Source organism: Taudactylus pleione, unplaced genomic scaffold, assembly GCF_031769625.1.
Source record: "Taudactylus pleione unplaced genomic scaffold, aTauple2 ptg000149l, whole genome shotgun sequence".
In the NCBI taxonomy this organism is placed as follows: Eukaryota; Metazoa; Chordata; class Amphibia; order Anura; family Myobatrachidae; genus Taudactylus; species Taudactylus pleione.
This window is the reverse complement of record NW_028284551.1, coordinates 6,162,587-6,181,446: the sequence shown is the minus strand read 5'-3', so window position 1 is coordinate 6,181,446 and position 18,860 is coordinate 6,162,587. Positions and strand designations below refer to the sequence as shown.

Sequence of the window (18,860 nt, the reverse complement as noted above, 5' to 3'; positions counted from 1 at the left end):
AGCATAGTGTGCAATACCTTCCGCAGCTCCGTAGCCTTGTTCCGGTCTGATGGGAGACCCGTGGTGAAGAAGCGAGCCGGGGGTCTGTGCCGGAAGGAGAGGGCGTATCCGTGGGAAACCACCTCCAGAACCCAAGTGTCTGTCGTAGTGGTCGACCAACACTGGGCGAACTGTAGCAGGCGGCCTCCCACCCTGGGATCCCCCAAAGGGAGGCCCGGACCATCAGGCCGCAGGCTTGTCATCTGGCTTGGGGGCCGGACGTCTGGTACTCCATGCCTGCTTCCGGGGCTTGACCGATTTCTTAGGGCCAGCCTGTCGAGGAAACGACTGTGGTTTGGGCCTGCCCTGGGCCCTAGATGACCGAAAGGACGATGGTCCCGAACCAGAAGGAGCAGCGGCCGACGGGAGACAAGCAGATTTGGCTGCCGCCAGCGTGGCCACAATCTTATCCAGATCCGGACCGAAGAGAACTTCTCCAGTAAACGGCAACGCTTCCAGACCTTTCTTGGAATCTGCGTCCGCCTTCCAGGATCGCAGCCACAAGGTGCGACGAGCAGCCACCGCTGCTGAAGAAATTCTAGACACCAGAGTACTAATGTCTAGAGCCGCCTCGTTGATGTAGGTGGCCGAATCACGGAGATTGCCAATCAACTCCGCCTGTTTGGCCGGACAGTCGGATTCAAAAGAAGCCTCTAATGAATCCGCCCAGCGCTCCATCGCTCTGGCAACCCAGCAAATGGCCATAGCCGGCCGTGCTGCCCCCCCTGCAAGGGAATAAGCGGACTTCAGGCAGATTTCTACCTTGCGGTCCGTAGCATCCTTAAGGGAGGACATGGATGGCATCGGCAATGTGGCACTACGGACAAGACGGGTCACGTGAGAATCCACCTGTTGGAGGGGATTCCCACTTAGCAAAATAATTATCCGCGAACGGATAAGCCACCGCCAGGCGTCTCTGCGGCTGGTATCTTTTGCCAGGTTGTTTCCACGCCTCCTCTAACAGGTGCACCCGACTCCGGCCGGGCACCAAACTAAACTGAGGTGCCTTGGCCCGGGGGCGGGGTATAGGAGGGGGACCTAGTGCATCCTGGGAGGCTGAAAGCTTAACTCTTTGGTGCCCTGCGACTGACGTCACACCTATACCCCAAGGTATCCTGTGGATACCCTATGGACCCTGAAGTAGAAAAGAAGTTTTTATTTGGTTTTAACCCACAGTTAATTAACACACTTCACATGACTTCATTGAAAGTCTCTAATCAGGGGCGCAAAGAGGGGGGGGGGGGGAGCATTGCCCAGGCTCATGCTTGCTGGGTCTACCGCTCCCCCTCCCCTCTTAGTCCTGTTAGCAGCAGCGCCAGCACACAATGTTGTGTGCTGGTCTGCACTGAGTACAGGGAGGCTGCTGCTGCTAAGCGCAGCAGCAGTCTCCCCTGCCTGCACCTAATAGGAGGGGGGATAGTGATTGCAAATACTCCCACGCCTCTTTACAATAGGCCACACCCCTTGCAGGTACCCAAGCCCGGCCAGGCTCTCTATGGCCCTGGCTGTAATAGTAGAGCTACTTAAGGGTGTGGCCTTGCAGCTCAGGTTGGGTCTAATGTCATTTTAGCACTAATGTCACTCAAGAACTGGAGAGTGCCAGGGGAGCACAGAAATAGGTGATAGACCAAATTCCTTCAGTGTGCTCATGACATGCACAGACAGAAGACAGAACTAAGTCTAGTACATACATTCCCTAAACAATGCACAATTAAGCATTTGATGTGTAAGTGCTCTGCTCTCATAAAAAAAGTGACAAACCTGTTGGTCCTCACTTCTTTGGTAAGTGACAACTGGTCTTAAATTATGATTTTTCCAATGGTGTTAAATGATTATTACATTTTGATATGCACAACAAGTGGAAGTACGCAGAAGTTATTATTTATTTAAATTATTATTATTTATTAGACGATCGATTTTTTTTTTGTCCCCTTATGATGGCATGTCCCTAATCCCGCTGGACTGTTCATATAAAAAAATCCCAATAACCTTTCCGTTCTGCCTTAGGTGAGTCAAACGCATGACATAAGCCACCAATGTAATTAATACTCAGAAAACAGACATGTCTAAGTAGCTTGCGGATCATAAAAAAAATGAGAAAATGTCCCATTTAAAATTTTGTACAAAACATTTTGTTTAATAAATAAAATGTAACACATCAACGTTTTGCCTTCCCCTGGGAGATTGCCTCAGTGTAAGACGTGTGAATGAAATCATAAAGTTGTTTTGCAGCATTGACGTTTCCCAGAATCTCAGACAGTTTCTCTACTGATAGCGTTGTCAGCTCTGCAATGTTCTTTACATGATTCATTATGGCTCGACAGTTTTTGGCATTGACCCCTGGCATTTTTAGAAGGAAGTCCTGAGGGCCTGGATTATATTTCTCAGATTCTGGGACGGTTTCTGAGTCGACAGTAATAGCCATAGCAGTTGCAGCATCAGGCTGTGGCCTGTTCTGCTTCAGCTCCTCAAATAGCTCTGCAGTGGCATAAGGTGATGGGCACCAGAGAATGCGCAGTCTTGGAAAGTGAAGAGTGAGGAGAGTGATTTTTGAGGTGATGTCATTCACAGATATTTCCTGGTGGATTAAACTCCGTGCAGTGAGGGAAAATGGCTTATTGGGGTCAAACTCAATTAGAAGAATAGGTCGCTTGTAGTAGCGACACATGGATACACACTGGGTGTAGAGACGGCCATTGTTGAGTGAACCGATCAAGTCACTCACGCTTTTCCTTTCTACACATATATCAGGGGTCAGGATATAATCTCCCACTTCTAGCGTCACAGGTTCAATGTCAATGCCGCGTCTGTGGATCAGAGATGGCAGCTCACTCCGAAATTCACGCATGTCGACGATGATGTTGTTCTGCACGGTTTTCTGCTGCTGGCCTCCTAGACAAAAAATCCATAAAGAGTTCTGAATGCAAAGGTATCAAGGCTGGCGATTGAGGTGATTTCATTTCTACATACTTAATAAATCTGAGGCTTTACGAGGAACCAAGGAACAACAGATTGTCCACTTAGCGCCCTAACAAAGTTCTCTGTAAAGGCAAACAAGTTGCTTGTCTGTGATTTGACGGCTTCCAAATGGGTTAAACAGCTATAGCGTATAGCTTCACTTAGCAGGGCTCATTTGTTCATAATAAACAAGATCCAGAACAATGAAGTCTAGTCAACCTTAGTTACTCACTAGGGGGCAGTTTTACCAAAGAAGAAAACAAATGAGCCACAAAGTCAGGGCAAAAACTGTATTTCAAGCAAAATATCTACATACAGGGAAGAAGTTGCAATTGTAGTTCTTTTTTAGGGGCTGATTCTGAGTTAGGGGCAAAGCAGAAAAGAGTAAGTAACTGTGCACCTTGGTGAAACCATGCTGCACTGCAGGTGTTGGCAGATGTAATATGTGCAGTGAGATTTAGATTTGGGAGGGGTATGTCCAAACTCAAAACTAAATTGCAGTTTAAAAATAGAGCTGTCCAGCATTTGTGGGCCACAGGCAAAAGCAGCCAGTATGTACCCTGCATGCAAACTTGATACATGTATTTGCACCCCTTGCATTGCAGCATGGTTTGTTCCAGATATAAAGTTACTTGCCATTCATGCTTTGCTCCCACCACAGAATCAGCCTCTAAGTTACCTCCTACAGTTTTGTTTTCTTTGCAAGATATTGTAGTTAAATGTCTGGATATAGAATTCCTTACTTAATGGTGGTAGCAACACTAAAATGTTTCGCTTTGGCTATTAATCATATAGTGTTCATTCTAGCACCCTGCACCTGTCACAACCCATGCAGTTCCTTTTTCCTGCCTGGGGTGTTGCGATCTGCTCTGGTGCTTCTAGCACACTCAGCTATCAAAACCAACTGCTGAGATACAGACCAGAGTGTGCTAGAAGCACCAGAGAGCAACATCCCAGACAGGAAAGAGGAACTGCACGGGTTGTGACAGGTGCAGGGTGCTATAATGAACACCATCATAAACATATCAAAGATAGTCCAAAATTAAAATATGTTTTACATTTGTGAGAACAATAGGGCACTAATGGAAACACACGATACCTACCAGCTTTCCGCGTGTCAGTAGAGGCTGAAGCAGGAGTCACATCTCTCTGAAGATCCAGGTTTGTGTCATCTCTCCCTTCTCTTTCCTCAGGGACAACCATACTGGCCTTCTCCCTACAAAAATTACCACAACAGGATTTAATGAGGGAAAGTATTGTATTTGCCAACGGAAATATAACTTATTATTCTCAAAAGTACATTAGCTTTATTAAATATGCATTCTACATTAATCTGCTATGCATAAATGGAAAAAAAAATATTTCACTGTCTGTCACTAATTAAAATAGTCACATGACCATTGGTGTTTCCCCCCAAAAAAGAGATTTATAAAATTAAATGTAGATAATATCTGACAAAGCGCCCCTATTGCCAGAACATGTGCCTATAAATCAGCCTATGATATTGCATCTTAATATGTTTTACCAGTTCTAGTGGATTAAAAATAAATAAGTTGTGCAAAAATGTAATTATTAAAGTTAAATAGCTTTAAAAAAATAAATAAATGAATACTAAGAAAGCCTAAGCGGACTAAAATTTTGTTGTCACTTTTAAATTTTTCTTATATTAGAATATGTGAGAAATATACTGTATATGACAATTCATTACATTGTTGGTTATTTTTTTTAAACCTTGTTTATAGCATATTTGTTGCTTCTATATACTGTACATCGGCACCCAAAACATTTTATCTAATCACAATTCTGTTTATTACATATTTTTTCCTTTCCAAATGATGCGGTACAAATAGGACAAATGGGCTTCCAGTGGGTAACCTGGTGGGAAATGAATGACAAATACTGGTCTAGATGGTCTTCAGTTCATATGAAACCTTTAACTGCCATTCTATTTAACTATTAAAGGGAACATAGCAAAATATTTTTTAATTGTTGCAACAAAACAATGACAATGGAAGCAGATGATGCAACTAATTTCATAATTTAAAAAAAAAAAAAAGTAGTTTGGATGCGATTTAATGTTTTCTTATAATGTCCTTTTCCGTGTTTATCTTGCTGTTGCCTGCAGAGAGCTTATTGTCCGGCAGAGCTTCATCAAGGATATCACTATTATTAATGACACCCACTGGCTGTGCTCGTTTACATGTAATTTATCTAATTTTATGTATATTTGCAAAAACTGATAAACAAAATATGAGCTACTAAGGAGACACATGAGCCAAACCAAGATTCAACACACTGCATGTAAATCTTTTTTGAATAAATGCTGAAGTAATAGGTGGGAACGTGATAGAGAAGATTACTGTAGTTCCTCTTATCAGCTTATTTCGGCTTTCAGCTGCTTTTCTCTTGGTCAAGCGTAAATTATTAGGAAAGTCTATGTGCAATCAACAACATGCAGCTGCACCTGCCTCCTGAGAGGTGCTCAAGCCGTCATAACTAAATGCCCAAAAGGGTGGGAGAGTGGAGAAGCCTTCTATGGAGCACTAGTGGCAGAACAGATGCCATGGCACTGTGGGAGAAGACATAATGTCTCTCCCCACACAATGTGGGAGCTGTGAGCTGGAGCAGGGCGCTTGATGCAGCAAAGGCAAGTACAGCTGGTACCACCCAACAGGATCCCGCCCTGTGCGACGGCCGGACCGCCCTCCTTACGTCCTGCCTCGTAGATACATAGCGGTCTTACCTAATTAGCTGCTCAAACGCTTCTTTTTCCTTCCTAAGAGACGTGAGATATCTCTGTTCTTCTGTGGAGCCCCCATAGATAAGGAAATATACCCTAAAATGTGAAAATGAAGATATGTTTATTATGAGAAATTGAATTAAAACATACAAAACCGTTGTGTGACGGAGGAATGTGATCATATTCGAACAACTCTAATGTGCTGGGGTAGTACTGTGCTGTATGTAATGGGCCAGATAACCATGAATGTAGGTAACAGCATTTTCATTTCTGTAAATACCTTAAAGTGTTCTGCTTGCTGGCCCTGTAAATTTCAAGCTGACGAACAAAGCTAAGCTCTGCGTCATATAAGACTACGTATCTTGGATCGACTTCGTGCAGTACCCTGGTAAGACCGTAAGGGTCGCTGCAGCCTTGCAATGGGTGGATGACAGTCAGGGGCTCTTTCATGATACCATAATAGGAGTCAGAAGGCAAATTCAGTTGGAGGTCTTCATATTTCGGCTCCTCTATGCTACTCTCAGTGCTAATGCTTTCATCCATGTACTTGTTCTCTTCCTGATCTTTCACATCATCGTCTTCCTCTGCTTTTCCCATCATTTGTGTTAAAGTCAGCTCTGTTTTCTTGACGTTCTTCTTCTGTTTGCCTGAGCCTTCTTTACCCTTTTTCACCCAAGAGTTTTTTCCACTCTTGGCTGATTCCTTATTTTTGACAGCTTTTCTGTTTTTCAGCCACGCTTCAGCCGCTTTTTCATCCTTCCCAAAGGTTTTGTTGTACAGCCTCATTAGCAGCGCCTCAGACCCCACCGCAATGTACTCTCTCAGCTGCGCACAGGTCCGATCATCACTGGCACAAATCAACACACGGCCTAACAAGAAAAGCACACAGACCATTTTAGCCACGACAGCAACTAAGATCGAAGACTAATCATAGAAGTATGAAAAACGTTCCACAATTGAAATAGCTGTCTAAATTAGTTCTAAGTATTCAAGGTCTGTAAATTTTCTTCAGATATACAGTATTTGTGTTTTAACTGATCTTAACCACTTATCTGGCAATCTGTTTCCACCTCCCCCCCCTCCAAAAAAAAAAATGCTCAGAAACATCTATTAAAACTTATCCAACTCGATTTTAATAAAAAAAATAATCTTTTTTTGAAACATGTAAAATTAACATTGATTTTCAGTATATGATTTATATCATCGATATATTGGAAACCACTGATGTTCGGAACATCATGACCATCGCGACTTTCATTCCCCCAGATACTGCTCACTGGGGGGGGCTAAAGGGTGGTGAATTTACATTTTCCTGTTGGCTGCTCCTCTCAGCAGCTGCCGGGTGGGGGGTCCTGTTGTGTTGCCCGATCAGCAGCATGGCAAACACTGGGGGATAGTGCAGTGATACAGAGGGGCCAGGAGGTGCCTCTGCTATTGGCGACTGCTGGAAGATTATCTACCAGAAGCCGCCCACTGTGCGTTACTGACAGGTTGCATCATTTGCGACTATGTCCGTTTGCAACCACTCCAGGCAGTGCGTTAACTAGAGTAACCACGCCAGGCAAGTGGTTCAGTGACGATCTTCTATTTTAAGATAAATTTTTTTTAGAAAGAAATTAAGATAAAGTTAATTGTGTATTATTGTATAACTGTGCAATGTCAAACAATCCTACCACTGTCTTACATTGTGTATGTGCAACATACAATCTAGACCAGAGGTTCACAAACACGGTCCTCAAGGCTCCCCAACAGTTCAGGTTTTAGAGATATCCATGGTTGAGCTTGAGCACAGGTGACTTAATTAGTGCCTCAGTCAATTTGATTTAACACCTGTGCTCAACCATGGATATCTTCAAAACCTGAGCTGTTCGGGACCCTTGAGGACAGTGTTTAGGAACCTCAGATCGAGACTAAAAACACAACAAAAACAAAGAAATTAACTCTATCTAAACACAAAACTGATGATTTTACAATCATGTATGATGTATGAACTTTCATAATAACATCAAAATCAAGTATCAGTTTAACAGGAACCTCTCTTTGCTTCTGGGAGACCCTGCTCCTCTGCTACCCGACTGAGGCTGTGGCTTCGTGTTACCTCCATTCTCCTCCTTCCATGATGATACAGCAGTCTCTATAACATGCAACCCTGCCCTTACTAACATAATCACTGCCTCCCATAGTAGCAGGAATCTGATCTGTAGATTTCTCTATTGCCAATCACTTAAAAGCATGTGATACATGGACTGGAATTAGATAAATAATAACAAAAGGATGTCTGGACCTTAGCTAAAATGCACATAGGGTCACGGTGTACCAACTTACATTGGCTTGGTATATCATACAGTCTGCACATGCTACCAGAAGCAATCACAGATTATGTTTAGGTGCAGTGGGTTCTCTAGGTTAAAATATATGGGCGCCCACTTGTGATCAGATTGCAATAAATTTAATTTGAATGTGTGTTCCTCAATTGTGTATGGAGATGATTGTATAGAAAAGCAATATCCAAACGTTTGTTAGGAGGTCTACAGTTCCAGTACCAAAGCTCCTTGGACATTGCTTAGCAGGGTAAGCACAACAGCTAAGGAATACATAATACAATCAATAGGGGGAACGTTTATTTTGACAGCTCTGCCTGAAGTTTGGAGAATTGGGGGAAAAAAATAATGGCAATGATAAAAATGGTTATACCTAGAGGTAAACCCGCATATATTATATGTTATTCTTCTGCCATTTGAAGTGATTATTCATTGACAAGAAATATGTGACTGTCATATACAGGGTGGACTTTTAAGTACAATGGACTTTGAATATAGAAATGTCATACATGTAAACCTAAATCCACTATGCATTGCTTGGAGCATAAAAAACGTAAACGGTTATTTCAACTTAAATTACATAAATCTGTTTCCATCTCAATTCTGCCTAATGAGATTAAGCTTGATTACGGTCATTTAAACAAACAATGCAATTCTCCTCGTGAAAACATGCCAGATGAAGCCGGATAAGTGATCCTGCATTTCATAACACGCTGTCAGGTTAATGCTAAAAATACATCTTCTCATTTAACAGTCCTTAGTGCCAGATGTCGGGATAGAGGACGTTTACTTAACACAAAAACTTTCCTTCTTTCAAACTGCAGTTACAGTAGGAAACAAAGATACATTTTAAGGGGAACTGCTTGTAATTTTCATTTTGTTGATAGTTTATTATCTGTGGATTAAATTTAGGTGTTTAGGAGGACAAAGCCCAGCATATTGTTTTGTATCTTGATACAAGCGCTTACGTTCTCTCTTAAGGTCCAGGGGTGTACCATTCACAATAATGACCTGAAGGACAGGAGGCTATCGGGGTGCATCTAGTATACTATGTCTGAGCAGCTGCTGGAAGCAAAAAGGATTTGAATCTCCCAAGCCAGGAGACAGTCACTTACTGTATGCAGATACGTGCATATGGGCTCACTTGTAAGCAGTTTGCAGGAATCTATGATCTGCAAACTTTCTTTTTCTAGAGAATAGGATCCCAGCGATAGCTGGTGAGTGGATGAGCAAGCCTCCCGACTATGGATAGATCAAGATAAAAGTGAAAAAATGTCACTTAGCTTGTTCCTACAGAGCAGGGCGAGGCCGAGTATCTGCTCTGTGAGTTAATGGTCATGTGATCACTCGAGCCAGCCCTCAGGTAGATTTTTCGCTGGCCTATTTATGGCAATCCCATGCCTAGACTTGGATAATGAAGGAAAGTACATCACTTCAAATAATAAAATGAAAACACTCCAGAGACGGACCTCCAGGAGGCAGTGGAGTCACTGGCCTCCAGGTGCCTGCTGTCAGGGGGGCACCAGGGGCAAACAGATAAATCTATAACCGATGCCAGCGGCGGTTATAGATGGATCTAATTGTGGGGTCTGGGGAACCGCTGCTTCATCTTCATCAGCACCATAAAGTTTTTAGTTTATTGCGAGTTGCCATAAACTAAAAAAAAAAAAAGACCTCTTTGCGCCAACTGTCGGCGGTGCCTGAAGATATGCGCAGCCAAAAGACCCAGAAGAAGGTAAAAGGTGCTGGAGGGATGCGGGAGCAGGAGCTGGAGAGCCACTGGGCTTGCAGGTTGGAGAGAGAAGGGAGCTGCCTGAAGCTAGAGAGACACTGGGGGGCTAGAGCAAGCCAGAGCCACCAGGGGGAGGGGAGGGGAATCGCTTCTGCGCGCCTGGCATAAACTTCCTTCCATGGGACACTGACATGATTCTTTCCAAGTTAAACTGTTCACTTTGCCATTAACAAAATTATAGTTTCATTAATAAATTAATGAAGTAATGATAAAAACATAACAGCCTGAAGAGCATTCATAGACTAGGTACAACTAAAACTCTGGACAGAGCAACCAACAGATCTGTAGGGTCGGTAGGGTGTGTACTGTTGCTAGGTGGCAGTGCTATGCCATAGAACAAAATAAAGTTTGCAGGTCATACATTCCTGCAAACTACGGTTTGTTTGTCAGGTTGCTTGCCATCTAACAACAGCTGGTGGGAAGACTACCACATACCTGGTGGTTGCATGGACAATTGGTTGGTATCCAATAAAAGCTTTGCAAACTTATGCTCAGAGAACAAACGAACGATGCGCGTTATGAATTTTAGGAACATAGCTTATGTTCAAAGATATTCTATATTCTAAATACTAGAATACTGTGGATTAATACTCTTCTGAGTAAGAAATGGTAAAATATGTATTCAGTTAACCTTGGTGATAACAAGGCAGATGGTGGCTGATGCTAAGCCTGCTTCATGTTTTGCAGCTAGAAAGTCCAGGAAGGAGAGAAGCTATATTAGTAGTAATAGGTCATGCATTCAATTCTCTAATCATGGCAGAATATCTGGTCCTTGCAAGGCCTCAATGATACAATGATAAGGACTACTGTAGAAGATAATCTTGAGTCTATTAGTAGCCCATCAATTTCATTATCCACATGCATGGTGGCAACTAGTCCTGGAGATCTGGAGTTCCGTGGAAGCAGTCTTTGCAGAGTCACAGAGGAGTTTTGGGCCATTTGCACAATTAGCTGATTAGAGGGAACCATACCCTGGATTGCCAGAGTATAAACTGCTCAGTGTCCATATATCTGCGGATGTGTTTTGGCCCATGAATATTTCCTCCTTGGTAAAAAGTAAATAAATAAAATGCTGCAGCAATTCCTTTATCTCCTTAGAAAAGTGCGGCCGCAAATTTATTAAAGAGGAACTTAGTCAAATGTTATCACTGTGTTATAGGAAGAGTCCTCACTTACTGCATTATGGTTTGGTATGGAAAGAGCTCAATGGCCGATCATTAGCTCTTATAGTGAGTGGTACATGTAATTGGTATGCGGCTATCCTCTATTGAAGACATTTATGTCTAACATAGTAGCTTCATTTTGGACTGTGACCACCCCAACCATAATGGGGTTGATTCCGAGGCTCATATTCATCAATGAGTGATATTCTTGTGATCACTCGTTACTAATCTTAAATGGTGCTCCAACCAATCAGCAACCAATCGTCATGTGTTTGAAAAATGACAGTTGGAGCTGATTGGTTGGAGCACCATATAAGATTAGTAACGTGATTACAAGAATATCACTCATTGATAAATCTGAGTCTGATTCATCTGCATTATTTGCAGCTGTTGAGTCTGAGACTTTAAGCTAATGGCACTACAAAGCCCTTCCCTGGTGTACAGCTGTGCGCCTGAATATGCAAGGGCAGAGACGCACCACCAAAACTTGCATCAGCCCTATACCAGGTGCAGATTCGCCGTCTGAGTATGGACTCCATTGTGAGCGAGGAAGCATCTTTGCACACGGCCACTTTCAGCGACACTCCCATAACAATCCAATAAGACGCAGCATCTGATTAGCCACCTCCTTGTCACCACCAGGTAACGCCCAATACATTTCTAATTTAGTCCAGAGACAGTGTGTGAATGCGTACTGCGAACCTGCCCGCTTATAAATCGGCGCACATGCGCAGTGCGACTTAGAAGTATACACAGTAGAAAAACATGGCTCCACTGCGTCTGAAATTGGCAGTGCGTGAGGCTCGGAATCAGGCCAAATGTGTTTTCTTTAACTGTAAAACGGCGCTTTGGATGTATTAATTCATTGACATCTAGGCTTAAAAAAAGTTATTTTCCACCCAGTTACTGCTAGGATGAATTTAGGGGAGTGTGCTTAGTTTGTATTGTTATGTTAGATCTTGTATTAGGATGAGGGGAGTATCAGGAAATGTATGTCATTGTCAATTCATTTGTTTGTTTGTTTTGTACGATCACAATAATGTTTTCAATCATTTATTTATTCATTCAGTTTGAAAGTCCTGGTGCAAATAACCTTCTGTGTTGAGACGTTTTAAACTAGAACCCTGAAACCAGTGGCTAGAGAGTCCTGACAATATAGGAAGAGTGGATCCTATCTTCACAGTACAAGGAAGGACATGCCTAGAGGTGGAAATATCCTATAAGTATTACAGGTATGCTGTAGAAACGGTTAAAAATAAAACTCTATATTATTACCAAACAGACATAACAGATTTCTGAGAAACACTAGTGTAATTGTATAGGAATTTTTGATTACACCATGTACAAAAGATAAGCGAACACTGGGGGTCATTCAGACCCGTTCGTGAGCGGCAGTACGCTCGCAAGCGGGTCGATGTTCCCCCACTGCGCATGCGCACGACGGAGGGAGCTCCGTTGCGCGCATGCACGAGACCCGGCGAGCGACGGGCTCTCCCATCGCTCCGGGTTTCGCACCAAAGGGGGTGTGCTGTCGATGTTGATTGACAGCACGCCCCCTTTGGTCGGCGTGCCGGAGGCATGCCTGCCAGACGGAGGCGTTCCCATGGGAACGCCTACCGTCTCAAGCCGGCCCCACTGACATCACTAGTGATGTCAGTGGGAGTGATTTTGGCTCTGATAGAGCCAAAATCACTCCAGGGCTTGCGGCAGCAAGACCCTACCGCAGGGTCTCCATCGCAAGCCCGATGGTCGCGATGGTCAAGACCATCGCGACCATCATGGACGCTCGCTATAGCTGTGGGTGGTAACCCACAGCTATGCGAGCGTCCATGAGGACGCTCCAAAAAAAGGTAGGAGGGCCCTGATTCAGAGCGAGCACTCTGGTCAGAGCGTTCAGCTCTGAATCAGGCCCACTGTGTGTACAGGACACATCTCTAATAACAATGCTAGTTAATGTCTTATGAGATTGACAATGAAATCAATAACGATGATAAAGAGTTAACAGCCATATTTTAAAAAGACAATATTTAAGATAACAAGGCCAAAGAAATACAATTATCAACTAAGTCACAAAGTGGTCAGATATGGGCCCTTCCTGATGTTAAATTACACTGATCTAGACACCCACATAGGAGCCCGTTAGTGTCATCAGAAGATGACCATACATACACACACTACAAGTGGTCATAGGACAACTGCAATTAAGGGTATGTCTATAAATGAGTACATTCATTTATTTTCATTCATTATCATGTTTGTGCTAATTTTGGGTGCAGCTAGGTCACTTCACATGTGCATGGCCATATAGTCTAAATCAGTGGTTCCCAAACTATTATGAATCACAGCACCCTAGAGTATCAGCTTTTTTTTTCATGGCATTCCTAGGCAAAAAGTTTCTTATTGAGAAATTCTGCAAACATTATTAAATCAAATAAATTGTGCTTACCTGTCATCCTTAGGTTCAGTTAAGTGGTGGCGGACAGGGATTTTATTCTGTTTGTCCACATATATTATGATTGGCAGCCACCAAGCTCTGGTTTTGCCTATCACATGGACCATAAGATATAGTTCTGGACAACCAAACCGTGGCACCCCTGCAAGTGCCCCATGGCACCCATTTTTGGAAACACTGGTCTAAAGTAAGTATAAATAATGCACTGTACTTGTTTTCTTTCAAACCATCTTTCCTTTAACAACCTGATTGCATTTCAAATTCATACTTGGTCCAATTGTTGCTAGGCAACAGCAAAGAATGAAAAATTAAATTCTGATAGAATTCCAGGACTTACAGCATAACTGTATCTATACAATTAAATACCACTCTATTTACCAAAGATAATGATGCAATATTATAGATTACGAGTTACTTAAAAATCTAAACACTAAATGGTTAGGGTTATCCAGTATGATAAGACATGATAATGTTGGGGTCTGTGATACCCTGACTGGAGAACCCTAGGCAGTTTGTGCACTCCTAAAGCTTGCATGCCTTGTCATATCATGATTATGTAGTTAGTGTTGTCCAGTATGACTCGAGTTTAACAGAATACTCCATAATCATAGCACTTGAATCATTCAATATCAATATAAGCAATCTGACCTGGGCCTCCCAGATCCTCGCTGTTCTTGTTCTCAGTTTCAATTTCTTTCAGAACGACACTCAATGCTTCCCATTTTGGGTTGCTCTCTAGAACCAGCTCTTTCTTTCCATCTGTTGATACAGAGATACAGCACGGGGAAAATAAATGTGAATATTAAATACTTATTTATGTAACAAATGACCTACATCATGGAATGTGATGCTAAGGGGGGAATTCAACTGCCAGCGAAGGGTGTGAATTGCTGTTGCTGCGGCGTTTAAACGCCGGCTACGGTAGCCTATCTCGCACTCTTTGCCTGGCCGGCGGAATGCCGATTCGCACAAAAGTGCTTGCTGCCCTATGGGGTAGTGAACACTTTTGTGCGAGATCCCGCTGCCATAAAGCACAGAGGCTGCCTAGTAGATTTGGCCGGGTGAACGGATTTGCCCTTAATTTAATTATTTCTGGGATTTCAGACTGCATGATTGCATTATACCTTATCGTCATTAACGTCCCTGATTGGTAGCATATTAGATCATGTCCCAAGGAGCCAAATAAAAAAAAGAATACAATCCAATCACTACACAAACACCACCAAATCCCAGACCAGGTAACTGATTAGACTATGTGAAGACAGATGCTTAACAATTTGTATGCGGATCCATTTTTCCATGGATCACAACTCACAAATGGATACCGTAGATTTTCCTTAAAATGTGATGACGTGCTTGAACTATGTGTATGGTATGGGTGTGTGGAACTACACATCCCAGCATATCTTGCCACAGTTTTAGCCAAAACTGTGGCAGGGCATGCTGGGATGTGTAGTTTCATAGTAGCTGCATTATGAATACTGATGGTGTAGGTGCTTGTTTTTGCTAAAGGCAGAAGGTTCAATTTAAAATCATAGAAGGGAAGTGTTACATAGTTGTAAAAATATCCTGTCCCTGATAGTACCAGAGGATGAGAAATGTGATGCTTAGACACTGGATAAAACAGATGATTCTTTTTTCTTTAAAGTGGTCTCAGTATGTACTGACACTTTTATAAACTCTTGAAACAGTGAAAATAACACAAACAATGTGCATGGTGTGTCATCAATGTCACTGCATATCTCATTGGCTCATTCATCTCTATTTTCATGGGAGTCAGTTTTTACTTTTGATGCGTTTTTATTTATCCGAACCACATAAAAAAAAGCCAGAAACACAGCAAAGATATGAAGGAGTCCTTTGAGATGGTTCATTTTTCACTATGAAATTCAATTCTCTCAAATTGCTACCTCCCTTACCTTGCTTATCTTTTGATTCTGTAGTCTTAGATTTTTTGATTGCTTTTGAGTCGGGAATGTTATAGACCCTCGCTCGAGCATGAACAAACATGGACGTGCTTGAGTCAAGAAACAGCCAGCCTTCAAAAGGAAATAAGAACAAACATTACTGAGTGTATGTAACCTCTACAAACACATTTATGGACATTTGTGCTAAACTTTACGGCTGTGTAAAATAAATGTAGCCAACTACCAAAAAAAAAAAAAAAAAAGAAAAAGGACATTTTTTTCAACTTGTAGCTGTTACAATATGAAGGGAGTTCCATAATAATATAATGTGTTTGCTTACATCGCTAGAAATCAATATTAAAAGATTTGTTTTAAGCACGTGGGCCGTGGAGAAAGTACTTAAACTGGACTGTAAAAAGGTTGATTCATATATATATTTTTACTAAACAAATATTTTAAAACTATAAAACTCCAAACAGAAGCTTCAAAAACACAGAATTTATTTTTTAAATTGAAATAAACAGAGGACAACAACAAACAATCAAAAACTGATTTTGGCCAAATTTACCAGACACCCATATAAAACAATGTAATAAAGAGGAAATACGGAAACAGAGAAATCGGATACACTTTTTAGATAGAAATGTACCCGAGTTTTGTCCAAATGCCTTTTCACTTGCTCTCATTGACTCCAGCAAGTTCAGGAAGGTCACACAGTCATATTGGGACAGGTATTGCAACAGAGTGCGGAGGATTTTTAAATCTTGAACCAGCGATTTGGTCTTGGCTCCAAGTTGGTGCCAGAGTGGATCCAAGTAATGTCGGATTGTCTAGAAAAAGAATACTTACTTACATTAGGAGTATAATTATATTTATGAAATGGAAGAACACAGAAAGAGAAAGAGAGAGAGAAAGAGAGAGAAAGAGAGAGAAAGAGAGAGAGAGAGAGAGCGCAACAGATGCCGCACAGAAGAAAAAACCCAACAAAAACATATCAACGGCATTAAACATAATAATTAGTGGGACAACAGTCAGCTTTCAGCTTTGCCAGAATGATCCAATACTACTGGACAAGGATGTGAATGGCTATGAGACTACTACTTTTTCTGCATAATTACTTGGGGTAATTTTTTCAGAAATGCCCTCCTTTAGCATTAAATGCTTAAGATTGGTATGTAGACATTCCATTATGAAAAGTGCAAGGCTAAAGACCTAAACTAAATGAAACATGTTGTAGGCAACCTGCTGTTTTCCAACAAGTCAATTCCAGCATGCTGACACCGCTATGGTCTAAATCAGTAAATAATTAGCAAGCACATTAAATAAAGGGAGCACAATATGAATTATAGTTATTTTAAGACAGTGGTGTGATTATGGAGACAACTCACTGTCACAGAGTGTATAAACGGGAACGGTAGAGCTGTCTGGGTTGTTAAAAACCAACCGCTGGATGTGCCATATGCAACAAGAGAAGGGCATTACAGATGGGAGTTTGGTCCTAGGTCAGGTAGCACAAGATCCATCCAGACACTTTTGTTGCAACAGGAAAAATACTCCTCCCTTTTTTTTATTGGTTATACGCCCCATCCTGGACTATATTCCTATAATGTATGCATGAGGGGGAGGAGGGAGTACACCACCCTTGTACTCTCGAGCCCCCCAGACCAGGGATAGCCATCAGAAGAACAACACCATTTTTCTGCCATCATTACAATGGCATGCAAAACATCGTTTGCTCACCAGTCAATGGTGGACCATCAAAAGTGTGCTTGTGCACCTGCGCAATGGACAAAAATAGTGTTTATATGCACAAAGGAGTTCTGCAACAGACCTAGTGGTATCACAAAACACATGGAACCCACCATTGCAATGAAACTGGTGATAACTGTCCACTTTGCCGCACAGAATTGAAAAACCATCGCCATCGGACTGGAAACATTAATGAATGCCAACCATTGGTTCCTGATGGCCATATAGAGGCCCGGGCAATTTGTACCAGCTCCTTCCCCTCTTTCGACACCACTGAATGATCCTACTTAAGTGCATGGTGCATTGGGGAAAGTGAGGCTGATGAATGATGACTGTTGGCCTGTGTGTAGTCACCTTCTAACCACACTAAAATGCTGTGCCGAAGTGGTAAGCGTTCTGGCTGCTGTGCTCTACCTCCAATCCATTTTAATAAAGGAAGGGATAAGAAAAGAAGAACATGCTGGGATTACCCTAGAAAACAGGAATGGGAGCATGGTGGTGTTTGAATAGCACGATATTTACAAATGGCCTCTGCAATTTTATTTTTTGATTATACAAAATAACTGAATTTATTTAAAATGTGATAATTTTCTTACTTTTTTAATATCCTTTCAAAGGACACACACATGTACTGGACAGCAGGTGACAGCATATTATACATATATACTTATCCTTACATAGCAAGTGACTGTTATTCTTTGATGCAGCAATCTGCAGCATTCTATTAACCAGGAAAACGCCATCATCGTACCCAGCAAACTGCCAACGTTATCATACATCGCAAACAGTCAGTACAGGGCTGATTCCCAATGAGAACTATATCTATTTGCATAGCGTAAACTCTGTAAATTGGCTCTGCGCACACCCAAATAAGTTTCTGCACACCGCATGGCCATGACAGATTAGTAACATTCTGGCACAATGATGTAGAAGTGTGCAGACAGGGGCTTGCTCACCGTTGCCCATGCATCTACAGTATAATGGTTTAGTGTTCCTGTTATAGCATTTTTTTTTTACAAGCAATAATAGCTAAACACGGCCCCCGATGCCGCTCTGACTACCTTTGTGTGCAATGGGGATTTCAATCTATGGGTTATGAACCCAAAGCTGGGACAGTACAGCATTTGTAGTGAGCGACCTTAAACCTCATTACAGAACTTTACTGATAATTGCCTTACCCCCCCCCCAAAAAAAAAACCACACCAAATAATCTGACCCTGTCTACAATTAGGATAGTCTAAAGCAAAAATAACCTCAATGTCACATTGTTTTTGTATCCAGTGGGCCCAGATTGCTACCATTGTGTACTGAATGCTGGGATAATAATTTCCATCTAGACAATGACATGTTTTGCTGAACATTTCTAAAAAAAAAGTACAACCGTATTGATCAGAATATCACAATGAGTACCTTATCAAAGGCCCTGCCAATGGCATTCTCTAAAGATAGATCTTCAACCTCTAGGGCAGGATTGTAGCGTTTGAGCTCCCGCAAGCAAGCGTTCATTATGTCCAATATAGATGCCTGAATTGCAAGCATGGCGGGAGTCATGGTGAGATGCAGCTCCACCACTTCAGGCTTGTGTTTCTCCAAGAATGAATTCACAGACACATGAAACCTACAGAGACAAACGTACGGACATTATTCCCATTTGTACGCTGCCTAACCATACTAAAAGCACAATACTGAACAAATAATACCCTAATTATTATTGTGCAAAATGCATACTATTAATATAT

At 42.1% G+C, this 18,860-nt stretch overlaps 1 protein-coding gene across 3 annotated transcripts in view; it reads right to left on the bottom strand.

The window, feature by feature from the left end:
• Nucleotides 1-2,148: 2,148 nt before the first annotated feature.
• The window catches only part of ERCC4 (ERCC excision repair 4, endonuclease catalytic subunit), a 60,078-nt gene continuing 43,366 nt past the window's right edge, over nt 2,149-18,860 (bottom strand). For all 3 annotated transcript variants that reach the window (XM_088474232.1, XM_088474231.1, XM_088474233.1), the window contains exons 6-13: nt 18,532-18,739; nt 16,022-16,202; nt 15,385-15,504; nt 14,114-14,224; nt 6,018-6,606; nt 5,741-5,833; nt 4,101-4,213; nt 2,149-2,931 (exon numbers count right to left, since the gene is read on the bottom strand). In XM_088474232.1, the coding sequence (XP_088330358.1) occupies nt 2,198-2,931; nt 4,101-4,213; nt 5,741-5,833; nt 6,018-6,606; nt 14,114-14,224; nt 15,385-15,504; nt 16,022-16,202; nt 18,532-18,739 (2,149 nt within the window). In that variant the 3' untranslated portion in view covers nt 2,149-2,197. The remainder of the gene's footprint in view (nt 2,932-4,100; nt 4,214-5,740; nt 5,834-6,017; nt 6,607-14,113; nt 14,225-15,384; nt 15,505-16,021; nt 16,203-18,531; nt 18,740-18,860) is intronic.